At 40.1% G+C, this 18,605-nt stretch overlaps 2 protein-coding genes across 15 annotated transcripts in view; both read left to right on the top strand.

Moving 5' to 3' along the window:
* LOC145906105 (uncharacterized) overlaps positions 1–18,605 on the top strand; it is a 268,399-nt gene that overhangs the window by 231,658 nt on the left and 18,136 nt on the right. For 6 of the 14 annotated variants that reach the window (XM_082993493.1, XM_082993498.1, XM_082993496.1 and 3 more), the window contains 2 exons: positions 16,745–16,798; positions 16,858–16,911. The exons of 2 other annotated variants lie outside the window; for them this stretch is intronic. In XM_082993493.1, the coding sequence (XP_082849619.1) occupies positions 16,745–16,798; positions 16,858–16,911 (108 nt within the window). Of the gene's footprint in view, positions 1–16,071; positions 16,110–16,617; positions 16,684–16,744; positions 16,799–16,857; positions 16,912–18,605 lie in introns of those variants that run through there. 6 more of the 14 variants (XM_082993497.1, XM_082993502.1, XM_082993499.1 and 3 more) reach the window with 3 other exon arrangements.
* On the top strand, positions 1,454–17,883 carry LOC145906309 (fibrinogen-like protein A). Its single transcript, XM_082993725.1, has 3 exons — positions 1,454–1,476; positions 17,374–17,486; positions 17,755–17,883. The coding sequence occupies exons 2-3, from the start codon at positions 17,388–17,390 to the stop codon at positions 17,881–17,883; spliced, it is 228 nt and encodes a 75-aa protein (XP_082849851.1). The 5' UTR covers positions 1,454–1,476; positions 17,374–17,387.

The raw sequence follows: 18,605 nt of genomic DNA, 5'->3' as shown, positions 1-18,605 counted from the left end.
AAAAGATAAGGCACGATTTCGCACTCACGGTTTTTGTACCTCCAGTTGTTAAAGTAACCAAACCACGTCGAAGGTTGAACCAATCTTACGTTTAACTCGTGTTCTTCTATAGACTCCGTTCCAACAATAATCATGTGTGACAATCTTTATTGGGATGGCTAAAACGTACGGAAACAGTCCAAATGAAACCACAAGAGATGGAATCTTGTGGAATCACCACAGAATGGGTGGATATTCACCTTAACGTCCCCAACCTACGCAAGCAAATGCAAATCATTATATATAGTGGCACTGGTCAAAGGCGCCCGCGTGGCATGTCAAAGCGACCAGGTTAACAACACTTTAGAATCGAGGGTATTGATTTGGAGTCAAGGCGGTCTTTTTTCGAAGGTCTGTATTATTATTGCACACGTCTGGATTGTCCATTTGTACGTGGGAAACATGTCACAAATATAAACAATGCTAATATTAAATTTTTATATTAATATTCACTGTGTTCGCTGCAACTTGTAACTACATCAAAATATCTTTAGCACACAAGTGCCAATTGACATGGAAAAACGTCATATTTTTTTTTTATTGCGGTTCGACATTGGTTTACGTCGAGACCAAGCGGTCCACGTGATGAATGCATGATCGGCGCGTGTCAATGCCGTGCATTACGATCATTGAAACGTGATAAATCAAGGGCAAGTGACTTTTGTATCGCAGCAGTTGACAAATCACTCTGTCATGACAATGCAGTTATGCGCAATAAACAAATAACAAACAACAAACGCACGCACTGAGCACTTCCTTGCGTAATTGCTGGTCGCACTTGAAGTAACGTATAACATTGGTCAACAGTTTAAGCTTGGATTATGCGCAATTTTGCTTAAAACTCCACATTTATCATTTGCATTATTGTCATATCTGTTTCATCTACGCAGCATAAATGTCTATTGATATTCGCCAGCAAGTCTCAGTGAATCTTCTATATTTTCAATGTAGTTGTTAATTAGGTAATTTTTGTTCAAATGTAACGTTGACGTTTACTATGTTAATTTCCATGTGATGACTGGGCAACTATTTACAGGTTTTCAAAGTCAAACTTGCTTGAAAATGTTGAAATTGAATTTGTTTGGAGTTTTGTTGGTCGGCCATCTTGCTATAACTCACCAACAAAAACAAGTATGCAGAGTTGTTTCCATTTGCGATGGACAAGAACAAGAACAAGGATCAGAGATAGATTTGATAAAACTTGTTGCAGGTATGAGATTCTTCTCTAAACACATTTCGACAAAATTTATAGTTGTTTGGGGAAACTTTAACACTCCAAGCAGTATAGATAGATATTTGATACAAACAAAGCAGTACAACAAATTCCCTACACGGTGAACTGTCATAAAATCATAGTAAATTCATCGAAGATTTTATTCACAGAGTTGTCGAACAAAGTGGATCAGCTGCAAGGTCAACTGAGTAACACTTCCAACAGTTGAGTCTTGTTTCATTTAAATTGATATCTCACATATGTGTCAAGATAACAAATGCTAACACCTTTGCCCGTCATGACTCCCTTCTGCCCCTAGAGGTAAAGGTACTAACCAATCACGTGACAATTATAGTCATGAAGTTTAAAACTTGAATCTAACCTGTGTTGAATGCTAGTAACACTTTTTAAGTTGCTCATAGTCACCAACGGAGCCAGGGAGCAGTAAAGTATGATTTTGTGCAACAACAAGATAAAAATGTTTTCCAAAATTCTTAACTCATGGCACAGAGTTTATTAGGACAAAGTAAATCTAAAATCACCATAGTTAGGAAATAAATCGTCTGTCAGAAGTTTCAGCAGATAACCGCACAATGGGCATAATCGTACATTAAACATTTCATTTGTGGTTAATCGCCACTAATTTATCACAATTATCAAATTTGGACATTTTGAAAACATTTTTAGCAAAGTCATCGTAAATTTGCTGACTCCAAATGTGTCGGCAAATCAACGTAAACCAGAAAACAGATAACAGCAACCTCCTTTTTATATTAAAACCTCGACCCACTTCATGCGTCCGTTGATTGAAACCAACCAGAATTCATCACAGTATTTCTGTAGGGCTGCAAAATCTTCAAGAATTTGTGCAATTACACCCCGTGTCTTGCAAAACCTCCCCATTTCAAGGTCGTCAACGTCTCAGATCTGGAGAAGAGGTTTACTGTGAAGATGGCTGGCAGGTGTTTGTATTAATATTGTGACAAATACAAGCACTTCATTGACAACACAGGATGATATTACAGACGTTTAATTACCTTAGCTGTGTTGTTTCTATCCATTGCAACCTTTAAGCTAAAACGTCTTGAAAGATTGCGATCTTTCACATGACGTGGAGCGTGTTGATTGGACACTGACAGTATGTGAGCAGGCATTGGCAAGTCGTTATCATTGCCACGTTTCGAGTGTTTGTGGCTGATAATAAAGTTATGATCAGGTGTTCCAGCGTCGTTATGATGGATCTGTGAGTTTCGATAGAGATTGGGTGGATTACAAGAACGGGTTTGGGGATCTAACTACAGAATTTTGGATGGGTTTGTATACCAACAAAGCAATCCATAACGTCTTACAAGTTTAAACAGAAACTAAGTACAAATGTCACAAAACTTTGCATAATTGTTTGTTTTAGGTTGAATGCATGTACTCATTTACCGAACGGTTTGTGATAAGTACTGCACACCCAGTTAATATGCAGGCCTACAAAGCAAAACGTTTCAAGCACGCGAACAATCCTAGATTCAATATAATAGTATCAGTTAATCCAATTTAAATTCCAGTGTTTTCAGCAATATTTTTACAACGAACAAATTTTATCAGGTTTGGAGAAACTGCATCAAATCACCAGTGCGTCCACTAGATGTCGCCTTGGTATTGACCTCCAGGATTTTTTCGGAGGTGAAGGATTTGCCGAGTATAGGTAAGACTATGAGGTATTTAACGTTTTCAATTTAATGTCATTATTCCACCGATAATTTACCCCATGCTGCCAGGTCGTCATAACAAAAAATAAAAGGGAATACCCCCCTTGTTACGTCAGATTCCCCAAAATCGGGATTTAAGTGTGAAGCAACATAGAATATTCTTGCTGTGTTTCAATGTATCTGTTCGGTTCGAAACAATTATAAAACAAAAAGTTAAGATACCGCACACACATAGGGATGGTAATCAACTCGTAACAACCCCACATCACCGCTCTTGAGGTTTGCGCAATCGCTAGATCGCGGATTGCCGGGACCGAGCTCAGTGGGGCTCGGATTGGATCGTACGCCACCTTTTCGCGTTTAGAGAATGTGGCTGCAGAAAATTTTCTTTCCCTTGATTCCAAATCCTCTGAAGCGTAGGCATCTGAAAGACAGTTCAAGCGAAATTAACCACGGCCAAACAGTTTGACAATTGGTGGCAGCAATCCAGTGAGTATTAGTGCTGTGTCCCGCATCGATATATCGTATAAAAAGATTATTATGTTCTCCACATAACACCCATGCATTATCCAGTGTTTGAAATTTCGATTTTCTGGCCAACACGCTCGGCTCCCAATGTTTTGAATGAGGCAACCAAAGTCCCGTAATCGAGACGTGTAAGACGGTGGCGCAACTTGATTGCCAGTGTATAAGTTGTATAGTGTAAACTCTCTGTGTTCTCTTTGCCTACCCCTGGGTTAGCTGCTGGTCGTTGCGTGGTTGATTGGATATTGTTCGGTCTCTATGCAAGAAAATGGGTGCATTGGCCTGCAGAGTTAATTTCTTAGGCCAGTGGTTCTTACCCGTGGGAAATTTAAAGGTTGTAGGTGGGTAATTAGTCGGCACCGAAATACACAAAAGTAGTCGGAAAAGAAATATAATGATCTGTATTCACTGTGTGTTGTACACTTATTGGTAATCGGTAATGCCATGCGGTGGAAAAAGTTAAAAAGATATAGCGAAAATACCATAAATAAATTCTTAGTTAAAAATGTAAACACAAGTGGGAAATAAAGATTCCGTTTTCACTGAAAGTGGGAAATGAGATAAAAAAGGTTCAGAACCACTGTCATACGCGATAATCGCAGTGTTGCAGGAAAGTCTGTTGCCCAGATGAATTTATGCGGTCGTTGTTGTCCAACTCGTGGTAAAATCTTGAGTGTCAAGTACTGTCCTTTGCCAAAACGTTGCATCTTGACTGGAAAGTTAGATTATCCGGTTTGTTCTTCAGCTACAGTAAAGCCTCTTTGTAATCGCCTTTAAGAAACGTTACACCGAGGCACACGTCCCCTGCCAGTGACGTAGGATCGGACACATGTAGAAATTCGGTCACAAACAACATAGTTAAATGCGGGTTACAGAATAGTCTCGGCAAAAACTCGTCTAACTTTTGCTTTTCCTGTAAGATATTCCTAATGCATCTTGCAATGTCAGCATCGTATGCTCGATTGGCATCTTATTTAAATGGAACAGGTTTCAGGTTGCTAAAAAATGGACCTCAAGTCGTTTGTGAACTTAAAGTTGAAAAATATCTCTGTTATCTTCTTAAAACTTCTAATCCCACTCTGTGTTTATTGCTTAGTTGGCAAATAATTATCCCACACAACACAACACGACACAATGTATGACACATGTCGTTTATTACGTCATAAAGTGTTTTATTTTCAACAATCATTTCCATGAGCAACAAACCAATGTAAGCGGATTGATTTAAAACAACAAATTATCCGTAGTTATTTGAATTACTTTGCATAAAATCAAACATTATTACATTGTTGTTTTTAGTACTTTCAGCATTGGCGACGAAGAAAGTTCTTACAGAATTACTATATCCGGATATTCGGGGAATATAGGAGATTCCATCACTGTGGGGTCGCACACTAATAACGGGATGAGATTTACAACTCGCAACAGAGACAATGATAGGTAAGTAATAATAATACAACGTGTCTGATTATATTTCTGTTTTGCTAACGAAGTAAATCGAGTTGTGCTAAAAAAGATAAAATGCATTTCCTTAAATAGTTGATTTTCGTTGACAATGTTAACCGCCTACCCTAAATCAACAATTGTAAAAATCAATTGCTCTGAAACAGGGGGTTGCGTTAAAGTTTTAGTTAAACACAACTTTTAACTGATTTTAAATAAGTTGTAACACAGAGTTGTTGACAATCCTCAAATTATAATTGCAGGAGGCCGGTAGGTAATTGTGCTGTGACTGATGGTGGAGGTTGGTGGCATCGTGCTTGTGGATATGCCCGCCTTAATGGTCCGTGGTCGAGAACTTCTACTAGTATCAACACTATGACTTGGTGGAAATGGAAATCCAGTTATGGAAAAATTATGAGCTCCAAGATGAAAGTGAAATGCGAATAAATGTTGGAGAGGTTATTGTAAATACTTTCACCTGTTTTGAAAAAGTCTTTAAATCGTAAATAACAGGAAAACAATTATACCAAACCGAATTTATTCCACAAATCCTTTAATAACGGAAACTACACATGTTTGGTATTATCATGGTATTGTTGCATTTTGTGCATTTCGGATACCACTTCTTCCATAGAATTACGTCAACGTATAAGTTAGATATTGACAACATATTCCGTTTTATCATTCCTTGTATATCATGTCGTTGTATCGCATGCAATCGTTTCCATGCTTTATGTTGATAATCCATGTAAATATAAACATTGATCCATCAAATTTTACATTTGCTACCAGAATCACTGGCGTAAGCGTCGTAAAGAAAAGCCAAGGCCGCCATATTTACTAGAAATCGGTTTTAAACCAGCACTTTTTGTCAAATACACTGTGATTATGTTATTCGAGGAACCAAAAGACTCCACGAATATCGGACAATAACGAAAAATAAACAATACGACACCAAGTATCAGTACGCAAAATGGGGTTGACGATCATTGACAAAAAGTGGTCAAATAACTCTTACAGTATGCTCTAAAGTTGGGCGCTAAGGCAAGGAATTGTCGATAGTTCTGGCTTATTGCCAGTATTTGTAACTACATGCCTATTATCATAAATTTAAGTTGATAGTCATAAAGTTGCAAGCTTTTTGTTGCAAATCAGGTAATATATACAATATAAAAGAACGGCGAAAACGCAACCAGGTAATAACGTGGAGAAAGGTTTACGTAGGTGTCATCCGGGGGGGGGGAGGGGGGGGTGCTAAAGCGCGGTGTCTGCGTTTGACGTTAACAGCATCGGCAAAGAGTTCCTCGAGAAAGAGGTTGACCCTGATTCGTTGGATAGCTACCTTAAAGTGTACAAAGGTTTTGAAGGATGAAACCAAATCCCGGGAAATGTCGTTGATGGGTTGTATGTCGTGTTTAATTCTGTTCCGTGTTTTCCTAATAGTGTCTGTAAGTGAGGTGTTAAGGAATGCTGCTAATGTTTTTGTGTATGGTGTTGTGTTGTGAAGTTGTAGAAGGGCGATGTGTAAAGGTGTATCTAATAGAGAAGAGTTTGAGTTGGTTAAAGTTCGAAAAATATTTCCAATTACGGTGAGAAGAGGTTGAATGGAGCGACAGTTGTTAAAGAGGTGAGACAAGGTTTCGAAGGAAGAATTGCAAAGGTATCAGTGGGGTTGTTGATCCAGGGCGAGATAGGTGTAATGACATTTTGAAGGGAGAATTTTGAGGGTAAGGCGATAATTAAAACTATTAAGGTAGTTCGGGACAATACCAATCGTTGAAAGGATGGGATGCAGTGGATTCGCCAATAATTCGGTGATAGAGGGCTTGAGTTTTGGGGTCATGAGTTCAGTTTCGGTAAGTTTTAAATGTTTAAGAAGGTCGAGAATGTATAGATAGTGGGGAGAAGGTGTTGTTGCGTGTGGAAGGTAATTTCTAGTACGAAGGTTGAAGAGTTTACTGAGGAAAAGTCCAAAATTACATTTGTTTAAGGTAGGTTGCGGAGTAGTTGGGAATTCCAAAAGGCGGTGATTGTAATATTGTTTGATAGAATAGAGAAGTGATTGGTCAGTGTAGAGGGGAATGTTTGCCACGCTGTAACCGCCTTGGTTACGACGGGCTGCCAGGATGTTAATTGGCCATGTGGGAATATTTGGGCCAACAACGAACTTCACCACAATGCCGTCGATCCGTTTTTGTTGTTGGGGTTGTAAGGGGTAAGTTTCAGCAAGGTATGAAATTTGGGGTAAAAGTATAATTTTTAAGAAGATGCATTTAGAGTCAAAAGTAAAAAGCGGATTGCTGATAAATTTGGTGCGGGATTGCAAATAGGTGATTGCTCTGTGCCACGTCGCGGTAATGTCTGATGGTGCGCCTATTGGGGTATTTAACGGTTTTCAAGTGGAGGTCGGAGGATGGCAATCGCTTCGGTTATGGTGGGGTTGAGTTTTAAACCATAATTTAACTGGAGAAGTAACCATGACAATGAAACAGAATCCAAAGCTTTTTGGTAATCTTGGGAAATGGAGAAAGTGTCCGAATTGATGGAGGATGCGTGACGGTGAAGATCGTGTAAGAGTGAAGTTGCGTTGGAGGTGGAGGAGCCGGGGGGTAGTGAATTGATTGGAAAAATAATTTCGGGTATAAAAGGTTCAAGTTTAAGGTTCAAAAGTTTACGGAGAATTTTAAGATCAGTATTTAAAAGAGAAATTGGTAGATAATTATTTAAGAAGGGGATCGTTTTTCATATAGATCACGGTCAGATGTGACAGGTTAAATTCTGTTGTGGTTGTAAGAGTTGAAATAAGAAAAGTTGAGAGCTTGGTTGAGGTCGGCACCGAAGAGGTCCCGGTAAAGCGAGTAAAACTCGATGCTGAGACCGTTTGACAAAAGGAAAGAGGGAAAGTGTTTTTCTTACTTCGTGCTGTGTGATGGGGTTCGATAAGGTTTAAGATTTTGATCTGGTATTACTTTAAGCAGTGGTTCTCAAATTGGGCGTCAGCGCCCCCCTAGGGGCGTTTGCAATCGTACGGGGGGGCGCTTGAGACAAGAAAAATTTTCTACCATAACCTGAGTCAGTGTTTCCCTGGTTGTACGTTTACCACTAGTGGTATATGAACGCATTCCAGTTGGTACGCAAGCACCTTTCCGTAATTTTCTCAGCTCTTACTTGGTCGAACATGCGTTAATTGACAAGCAACAAATAAATTCGGTATGTTTTTTGTCTGTCTCGTTGGGCGCTGTTAGATGACTAAGGTGTTTGGGGGCGGTACAGAAAAAAAGTTTGAGAAACACTGCTTTAGAAGGAGTTTTTACAAATAAATTAGAAGGGTGGGGTATTGGAAGGTGTTGATCAGAATAAAGAGTAGAAGAATTGCCGGGTGTGGGAAAGAAGTTCCTTGGGGGTAGAAAGAGGAAGGTCGTGGATGTCTTGAAGCTCGAGTATAGAAGTGTGGCGGCGTGAGGGTAGCATTCAGGAATAAAAAAGCTTATCAGTAATATTTTTAAAAGTGGGAGTCGGAGGAAAGAGATTTAGAACAGAAGAACGGGATTTAAAAAGGTAAAGAGTATTTAGGTTTTTCGTGATAGATTGGAGAGGACGGAAGTTTGCAGGAGGTGGGGTTGTCGTCGAGAATATGGCGGGCGGTGTCGAGTTTGCTGTTTAAGGGTGTGGGTTTGATCTCGGGATTGTTGAGCCAGGCGTTTCGTGTGAAATTTTATCAACGATTTAAATTTGTCATTTGAGAGTTAGCCAAAAGTCCATGGGGTTAGAGTGGAAAGGAGCGAGAGTTTGCCAAAGAGGATAAAAGCGGTGAAAGTCGAGGCGAAAAAGAGGGTCGTTAAGGGTTTTAGTGTTATTCTTGCCTCGTCCCCTAGGTGGGGCAGCGATAAGGTTAACGGAAACGGAAACCGAAACAGAATCATGATCCGAGGAAGGGCATGGGGTGAATAAATGTTTGTTGGGAATTAACGAAGAGGTAAGATAAATTCTATCAATTCTGGACTGTGTATTTAGGGCACGACGGGTAAAAGCCGAAAGAAATCCTGTAGATTAAAAGTTTTTAATAATTTATAAGGTTGTAGCTGGGCTATCGATTGGGTACTGGGGGGTGTTTGTCCAAGGTAGGGTCAGTTACACAATGAAAGTCACCAGTAAACAAAAATTAAATAAAACAAATGGTAAAATGATTGGGGAGGGGTTGGTTAAAAACATGATGAGTTAAAATCATCGGGGATTACTGCTTTACAACTACACATTAATTTCTCTCCCGGTGCAAGGTTATAACATGATCCGCACGTACATCTTATTAAAAGTCGTTGTCATTTAATGTTAAGACAGCGTGAAGGGTTGCCACAAAGGCATTTAATACTTTCGCCTGTCGTGTACGCTGTACTGCATCAGGGGATCTTCTTTGACTTCGAGGTGGTTGGACTCGTCTTCCGTTTGCGGGGGCGAACTTCCGTTAATCCTTTGTTGAGGTTTGGCTCGGGGGTGGAAGTTGCTGATGGGGATGGTTGCACGCTGTTCGTTGAGGTTGGGGCGGTATTATTTTTTATGTTTTTTTTTACCACACCTAGATTTAAACCCAGGATATTCGTGGATGTTAGCCAACACTGGCTTCGGCATACTGTGGTGGAGCACCGCCTCTGGTGTCTTTAATTGGTCTTACTCGAGGAACGTTGTGGCACCAAAGTGTTGCTCCTCTGATGGCTTCGCGCCGCTTTGGGTAACGTCAGTCGTCACAGTTGACGGCGGAGGATCAGTGATACACCAGAGGCGGTGTATCAGTGGTGCCAAGGTGGCACCAACATCAGTCTTAGCTGTGCACTGGCAGGTGATGACGTTGTGGCGTCAAGCGCGTTCGCCTCTGGCGCTTTCTTATCTTTACTTTTAGCGTGGGGAACCGAGTCGGCTTCCACGTTCGGAGATTGATGGTCGGTGTTGCCGCCAAACGTCAACATCGGTATGAAATGCAACATGGCAAAAATTGTGTCCCCTTACAATTACTGAACAGCTCAAACTGAACTGACTGCAGTGGAAACGTCACTGTTCGTTGGCGATTACTTGGATGGCGCGTTTGTAATGCCGGAAAGTGACCACGTGGTGCCGCTGTTCGTACATTTCCATAAAACCCAGTGTTACGGACAGTTTAACCATTTAATAACATTTCTAGTTACTTGAACCCATGTTGCCAATCATCTGGCAGTCATCCATGAAGCTTCTGATCCGGAACCGTGGAGATAAGTTGACACCAAACAAAATCCGACTGATTTACATTTCCAGATAATGTGGGAAAATGTTGCAGCAGGACTTTATATTATTCTTTGGGTTTATTTTGTGTATTTTAATTCCGTGCATGCGCATATGGTATTTTGGGTTAATCGCTTCGCTCTTTCCGACATATGGGTTAATCTCTGACATATGTGCAAATCGACTTTGGATTTAATAATCACATCGACGTTTCTTAAAATCCTGTCCACATCGGTATTTTTTCTCATTTCGTTTATATTATAAATACCGCACGGCCTTAAGCTAAAAGAGGGGAACAGAGAACGAGAACTATAAGACAAAGACTCTGAGCGAGAGACAAAAAGCAATTGAAGTATAGCTCTCGTCGCTGCATTTTAACGTTGTTTGTTTTGAACCAAGGTATGTTTCTTTATCGCTTCATGTTTTGATTAAAAATCGCAAAGGTAGTTCTTGGCAGAAGTTTTTAATAGCCTTAGGAGTCAGATAAACGGTGTGTTTTCTCACTGCAAACCCGTGTCCCTGCAATGTCAGTCATGGTTTTGTGGCCCTGAGTTTTTGTGAAAAGAAGAAAGCTGTTGACCCGTGTGCACAGCTATACTGCCACCATGTAGTCCTGGTAGTGGACACTAATATTAAACGGGGTGTATGGCCAAAGGGTGTGGTAGATGAGACCAATCCAGACAATGATGGCATCGTTCGTAGAGTTCGTGTACGAATGACTGGTTCTACACTGATGAGAGATGTTGGAAAACTATGCCTTCTCCAACCCATATAACAACTTTGTCATTCCGTCCATGCATGCATTCATATATACCTTGCTTTCTTCACAAGCATTTCATATGGTACCTACTATTCTGCCTTCACTGTCATCCAGCTGTAGACTTCCATTGTGCACTGCCTCATTGTGTAGTTTTCATTGTGTAATACCTGATAACTTGTGTGAAAATCACCTGTTTCTTTTCTTGCCATTCCTGTCATCATGTGAATGTCTGAAACTTGTAAACCCTTTGATACACCATTGTATTGCAGTATTGAACAACCATTACCTGTTGTAGTTTCTAAGTTATATGTACCTCATTCATGTAAACCATTACATGATGGAAATATGTAGTTTTCGGTACTGAAGCATTTGTTCCTATTGTGCAGCCAAAGTGTTTACCATGACCTCATGTGCCAACATACCTAGACATTGCCAATGTGTTGCGTTTCACTGTGTTCACTGTCCGTCCTTGTTATTGGAAAAATCTTTCACTATGGTTCAATATTTTTGGGGCACAGTAATCGTTGACATTAAAGTAGATTAGACTTCGTCTAGGTTCTAGTGATACTGTTACGGAATTATTTCGGCAGCTTTGCAATTAAGCGGTTAGATGTTTTTGGGTGGCGATGTTATCCCTCAATTAACCCTTCTACCTAATTCGGTACTTTGCACAAAACTGCCTCCCTAATTCTGATACTGCCCAGAACCCTGCAATAACGGCTCACCACAAAGCCAAAGTAACCCAGGCTGATTTAACTTATTGGACGTCGTGTTAAATTAAGACGAATAAAAACAATACGAAACGTTACTGGCCAAGATCTCGATTACACACACATAAGACTGTACTAGAGGTGTTACTAACGCGACGCCCAGAAGAAGACTCGCCCGTTTTAGGGAAATCGTTCGTTACACTAAAAGCACCAACCAATCAGGATGCGCCTTCACGACACGCGGCACATCCGGGGCATACAAAAATAAGTGGAGCGTTAAATAATAGGGAAGGGAGGGGAGACGAAGGTAATAAAATAGTGTGGTGAAAGTGAAGTGCGAGCCTTAAAAGCGATATACGTGGGTAAAACAATATAATAAATAAAGTGGTAACAACGAAAGAAAACAGTGAAATTATAAGGTGTCAGGAAGAAAGGTGAAAACAATGAAATACAAACAATAACTAACAAAATTGTAAAGTGACGTGGAGGCAATAAAATTCGTTACAATACTTTTAATGTTTGTGAAGTGTTAAGTAGACTTAAAGGCCTATCATGTGCCTCTTTCAGTGTTTTGTAAGCCAGTTGACTACGTAGCAAATTTGTCACGTTTGTTTGTATGATTTAGACGCTAAGCTAACTCCGCAATGATTTTAGAAACGTGGTACTGTGAATTTCAAAAATCTCGACCCTGCCCTGTATGACTGTATGCGCTAAACTGTGCCCTGTTTGTACTGACTACCCCAATGCTGTTTCGTTGCTGATGTATTGTGTCTCGCCCATTCTGCACTGCATAACGATTCGTTGTTCTTTCACTGCACAATATATTCACTAAAAACCATGAGACTGGGGTGCGGTTGTGAATTTCTTACTCATCGTACCTGACGTTGGTACCTACGAAGACCCGGTATAGGCAGAGCGATAGCGTAGGCCTATGCTTCACTTTATTTCTGAAGATAACAAAGTAAAGTTTACCATATGGAACGCAGTCTGTAGTTTGTTCAAACCTTCGAGCAAAAATTATACAGACTACTTTAGCTAGTAAAAGCCATACCAACAAAATGGGAAACAAGTTCCGACATAGAAATAGATAGATCAACGATTTTAACCCGCCTTAGGGACTATGTTAATGACAAGTTTACGAATAGTTTGGTTCAAAAATTAGAAAACTCTCAAGAAAACAACCAAACAAATGGGCTACATGCATTCGTTTTTACCGAGTAAAACTGGTTAATTTGTTCTTATTGGTAACAAGATTTTGTATTCCAAAATGTAAATTAGTTAAATTGCAAGAGTGTTTTGAAATATTCTATAGAAAAGTTCAGCTCGGCAGCAGAACAAAAAATCCACTGCCAACTAAAAATGGCGAAGAATTCAAACTAAAATAGAATACGTTCTAATTTAACCGCGATTGTAGGGAGCGTTCTGCGTGTTTTTGTTACGCTGATTTTTATCCCACATTCCTTGTAACATGCAAAGTATGTTAGAAAATACATGAACATTGACATGAAGTCACGTTTTGCAAACTCGTCGTGAGTCCGAGGCAACTGCTGACCGAGTGCTGTTTACACTTTTCTACCTGAACAACGCCTGGTTTCAGTTGCCTGCAGGCATAGAATTGAATCCATGACAAAGTGGAAAACAAAGGTTATGAAATAACGTGGACAACAAAAGCAGAACCGACGCATTTCCTGCTCCTTAAGAAATGCCACCATAGCTTCCTTGTGTTGTTGGCTGCACTCCACAAACTTTCGTGTTAGATCATCTTGCGCACACGTAGAGGTGGTTGTTTGTTTTTGTTTTCTGGTCGTTCAACATTTTTATCGAAAATGAATCGCGAAAGTTATGAAATGACGGCTCGCTCTGTTCCCCAGGAAAACAGTAAGTCGTACAAACCGGTTATATTATCTTTGTGTGGAGAAACTAAGATCTTGTTGTCTGACGCGGTTTCCCAACCGGTGTAAACAAAGCGGAAAAGACAAAACTATTTTTTAACAATTTTTGACGTCACATTGACGCTTTGTACCAAAATGACATTTATTTAACAACGTGTATTATGACGTCATAACCTTTACATAATGAAATACCAGTAAAAATGGGCTTACGTAAGAGTTGGAATATTACAATGACAAACTCAAGGAGAAAGATACTAGACCTCGTTACGTAAGGTTTTGTTGGAAGCTAAATTACCCGAACTAAAAGCACGTCTGTAAACTTAACAACAATCAGTTTACGAGGAACCTCAGCAAAGCGCGGAGAAAGAGAAGTTGCAACAATTACGCTCTGAGATAAGAAGAATGAAGATTGTGCTGGTGGTACAGGGTCTGGTTATCGCAACAGCTCTCGCTCTGGTAAGTTTCATATCAGTAAGAAATTAGCTTTGCGTCAACATGCTATGGGTAAATGTAAGTTGGAGCGTAATAAATCAACCGTATGCTTTGTGAAACGAGATATATTTAATCATGACCAATATGAAAGTTTCGTTTCTGGTTTGGGAGCTAACATAGATCTTGTACGCTTCCACTACATAGGGTAAATACGAATGGAATAAAACAACGTTTAAAACTAAGTGTTTCTGATTACCGTCAGTTGGTTTATTTTTTTAATTTGTGAAAAATCGATTTCGTCTACAGCATACGTCATCACCAGTTTCTGCAAATAAAATGCATTAAAACACTCGAAGCTACATGTACCTAAAATAAGCAAACAAATAAAAATAAAACTGAAATTGTGAACACCATGTCCCCTTATACCATTGCATCTACACAACTGTTAACTTCACTGCAGTGCAAGGCCCTCTAACACCGGAGGCAGAATGATAAGGGAGTGCGAATCAAAACAATGACGACCCGCAGCACGAACGCACGACGTCATTGAAAAACATTAAAACAATGGTGAAAGATGTACTCATCCATAAAACACAACACCAAACAAAACTGCCAGCAACTGCTTACGAATTTGGGGAGAATCATTTTTAAATGTTTGTTGAAAGTTGGGTGCGGTTCAGCCATTTGGCTTCGCACACATCCAGTCATTTGGCCATGGACTGTTCCACAAATACAACCGAAAAACAACTTGAAATGCTTATGCGCGTTCCTTCCGGTTGATGCGCGTTTGCAAAATGATGGCGCAAAGCCTTTGGTTGAATTCCAAAAATGTCGCCCAAGGAGGGGGGTCGTTTATAAACGATTTGGACATGGCTCTTTAATTGCTCTTCTTTTTGTGTGAGCTTGAGAACCTGAGGAAATGCTGTAACCCAAGTTCTGTCTTTCGTTGTGGCGGCGCAAGCGGAATGCTTCACCGAGGACAATCAACTTGTCCTGCAAACGGACTGCAACGACCCTCCTGGTAGCTACCCTTGTGGGCGGTTCGCATTGGGCGGTCACCATGGTAACTACATATCCATGGTTAATGAAACGTCAACATTAACAACAATGGCAGGCAAACAATATAAGCTGCTGCAAAATGTAACGTGTGCGAGTTTCAGCATTGATGTTGCGACGTGCACAACATGTCATGAACAATACGTTGGCAAAACCAAAAATAAATTTTCAACAAGATGGACAGACCACAGATTAGAATTTAACCAAAGGCAAGTTGGGAAGCAACGACAAGGCGGCTCTGCGCCACCATTTTGCAAACGCGTACCCACCGATAGGAACGCGTCTATAAGGATTTCAAGACTGGATGTGTGCGAAGCCAAAATGGCTGAACCGCACCCAAGTTTCAATAAACATTTGAAAAATGATTCTCCCCGAATTCGTAAGCAGTTGCTAGCAGTTTTATTTGGTGTTGTGTTTATGGATGGAGTACATCTACTATCATTGTTTTAATGTTGTTCAATGACGTCGTGCGTTCGTGCTGCGGGTCGTCATTGTTTTGATTCGCACTCTCTTATCTTTCTGTCTCCCGTGTTAGAGGGCCTTGCACTGCAGTGGTGTTTGCAGTTGTGTAGATGCAGTGGTAGGGGACATTGTGATCACCATTTCAGTTTTATTTGTTTGCTTATTATTGGTACATGTAGCTTCGAGTGTTTTAATGCATTTTATTTGCAGAAAGTGATGACGTATGCTGTAGGCGAAAATCAATTTTTCACAAATTTAAAAAATAAACCAACTGACGGAAATCAGAAACACTTGGTTTCAAACATTTGCTATCGGATAATTGCTGTCGTGTTTTAAGACTGTGCAACATCAGGGGCTAGATTCTGTCCATTTTAGAGATCACGGAATAAAACAAAATATTTTTCAGGGTTTGATTCAGATCTTCGTGACCAATAGTAGGAAAATATGAGAATTTATGAGATTGTGAAAGCTGACACTTAAATACAAAGGAAGTTATAATTACTTTAAACAAAGAATTAAATATTACCGGTTTTGTAATAAAAATATTTCCCTTTTTTGTTAACGATCGCACTTTCAGGTTAACTTACGAACAAGTTGCAGGAAATTCAGACCCAACAGACTGACCTGGTGAATATTCAAAGTATAATATCTTTCTATAGCGCCACCTTTTGGCCTTATCATCGCCACCTAGTGATTACTAGTGCAGCTATCCAGTTACTGACTACATTAATGACCTTTGTGTATAGAGTATATCTTACAACTTAACAAATACCAGTAAAAAAAATACAACCGAACAATACAAAGAAAACCCGGTGAAGTTTTTTTACACTTGTGCAAAATTACATGTGAGTGCAGGAAACCGATGAAAACAAAGGAATAGAAGGGGTGCGTTGCGTGCATAAACAACACAGATAATCAAAGAAAACGTGAAGAACAGTATTAATATGTGGTTTTCCTCCATACGATGTTGGGAAAAAATTATGTTGTATTTTTTGAGAAGGTCCGCACAGTAAATAACATCAGGCACTTTATTAATTTCGGTGAATAACACAAAGACGCACTGACCTGGACTAGTCTAAAAAATACCTTGTTTTGTTTCTTAAGAGTTATATTAGAAAAACATGCATGTTTCCAGGCCAACTTAAAAAAGACAAAAACCAAACGATCCAAGAAATGCAGACCGATTTCATTGGAGTTCATGGTAACAAGGGTAATGTTAGTGACGTAAAACATGTCAACGTTAACGTAAGTTTTGTTCACAGAGTTGTCGAACAGAGTGGATCAACTGCAGAGTGAACAGAACCGCACATCTAACAGTTAAGTTCATGCACTTAACACTCAATATCCACTCACACATCGAACATTTTATTCACAGAGTTGTCGAACAGAGTGGATCAACTGCAGAGTGAACAGAACCGCACATCTAACAGTTATGTTCATGCACTTAACACTCAATATCCACTCACACATCGAACATTATATTCACAGAGTTGTCGAACAGAGTGGATCAACTGCAAGTTCAACTGAGTAACACTTCCAACATTTGAGTTTTACTTTATTTAAATATAAATCTCACATATGTGTCAAATTCTGAAAACCTTTGCCCGTAACTCACGTCATGACTCGTTTCTTCCCCTAGTGGTGTAGATTGGTAAGATATCTACACCACTAGGGGCAGAAGCGAGTCATGACTTGAGTTACGGGCAAAGGTATTGGCAAACCCAACACATACGTCATCACGTGCGAATCAGATAGGGTTCCATCTGGCACCGGTATATTCTGGTCATAATTCAGGTCGTGCAAATATTGTGGGGTTCTCACCGCCTACTTGCGTGTGAATGAGTTTAACTCAAAGACTTCTGTCTATCTGATGAGTTTTAACCGTCTTCAGATCTCTGGAATCTCATGTATACTGTTTCGTCGGTCTCCTGTAAAACTTCAGATCTTAAAGGTCGCCAACATCTCAGATCGGGAGATGAAGTTTACTGTGAAGATGGGTGGCAGGTATTGATACTGTGGTAAATATCACTAACACAGGGGTGGGCAATCCCTGGCACCAGCGCTAAGTTGGGTAAGCGAGGTGAATATGCACGCCAAGTAATTTACGATTTCACACTACAATACTTAATCATACGCCCGGGATTGTGTTGTTTATAAAGGTCAGGAAATTACACATGAAAGTGAAAAGTCATATATTGACATAGAGGTCATCTAACTTTTTTAGACCAATTCACCGAAAATCAGTGTCAAGTGTTTTACTTATAAATACCAGGTGTTCCAGCGTCGTTATGATGGATCTGTGAGTTTCGATAGAGATTGGGTGGATTACAAGAACGGGTTTGGGAATCTATCAACCGAATTTTGGATGGGTGTGTATGCCAATAAACCAATTCTTAACTAAGTACAAATGTTGCAAAACTTTGAATAATGGTTTGCTTTAGTTTAAAATGTACCGCTGTTCTGGCATAAAATATACGTGCTGTATTTTACGACGTTTCGTCTGCCATGCGGCGAGACTTCATCAGGTATTGATGCCGCAATTTCAAAGTAAACTGCACTAAAACATCCAGGGCACAAAAAAGAAAAAAGGACAGGTTGACACCGCTTGTCAGATCACGTGGCAGAGGCAAAACACGAAACACTGCGGGAGGCGCAACAGTTACAAGCAATTGTTGTAAACTGCCGGAAAGTAAACGCATTGTTCTTTGTCGTTGACGCATCCACTGTTTTTGTGAATGTGAAACGACTCAAGAACGCTAAAATAATCGCTCCTTTCTTGGGCAATATTCCGCACCATGTGAAAAACTCACGCGAGTTTGCTGTCGAGGTACGGAGTTTAGGAGTGGCGCAACATGACAGCATGGTAGCCTTTGATGTGGTGTCATTGCTCACCAATGTACCGGTATCCCTAGCAATCACTATTGTTACGGCACGCTTAAGAGAGACCGGCAGTCACCCGTAAGGATGAAACGCCCACTAGCGGAACAGTTGTTATTCCCTACGTCCCTGGCCTTAACGAAACATTGCGAAGATTGATGTCGGATTATGGCATAAAGGTCTACACTAAGCCCCATACAACGCTAGGCAATCTAATATCATAACCTATTGCTACGGAAACTTCCT

This window comes from Ascidia mentula, chromosome 6 (assembly GCF_947561715.1).
Source record: "Ascidia mentula chromosome 6, kaAscMent1.1, whole genome shotgun sequence".
Classification (NCBI taxonomy): Eukaryota; Metazoa; Chordata; class Ascidiacea; order Phlebobranchia; family Ascidiidae; genus Ascidia; species Ascidia mentula.
The sequence above is the reverse complement of the archived record's forward strand: the minus strand, read 5'-3'. Positions and strand labels throughout refer to the sequence as shown.

Excerpts from the sequence above, each read along its gene's own strand:
- LOC145906309 (XM_082993725.1), top strand. The coding sequence starts at position 17,388 with ATGTATACTGTTTCGTCGGTCTCCTGTAAAACTTCAGATCTTAAAGGT. Across the intron at positions 17,487-17,754 it reads ACTGTGAAGATGGGTGGCAG|GTGTTCCAGCGTCGTTATGA; the intron begins GTATTGATACTG and ends TATAAATACCAG.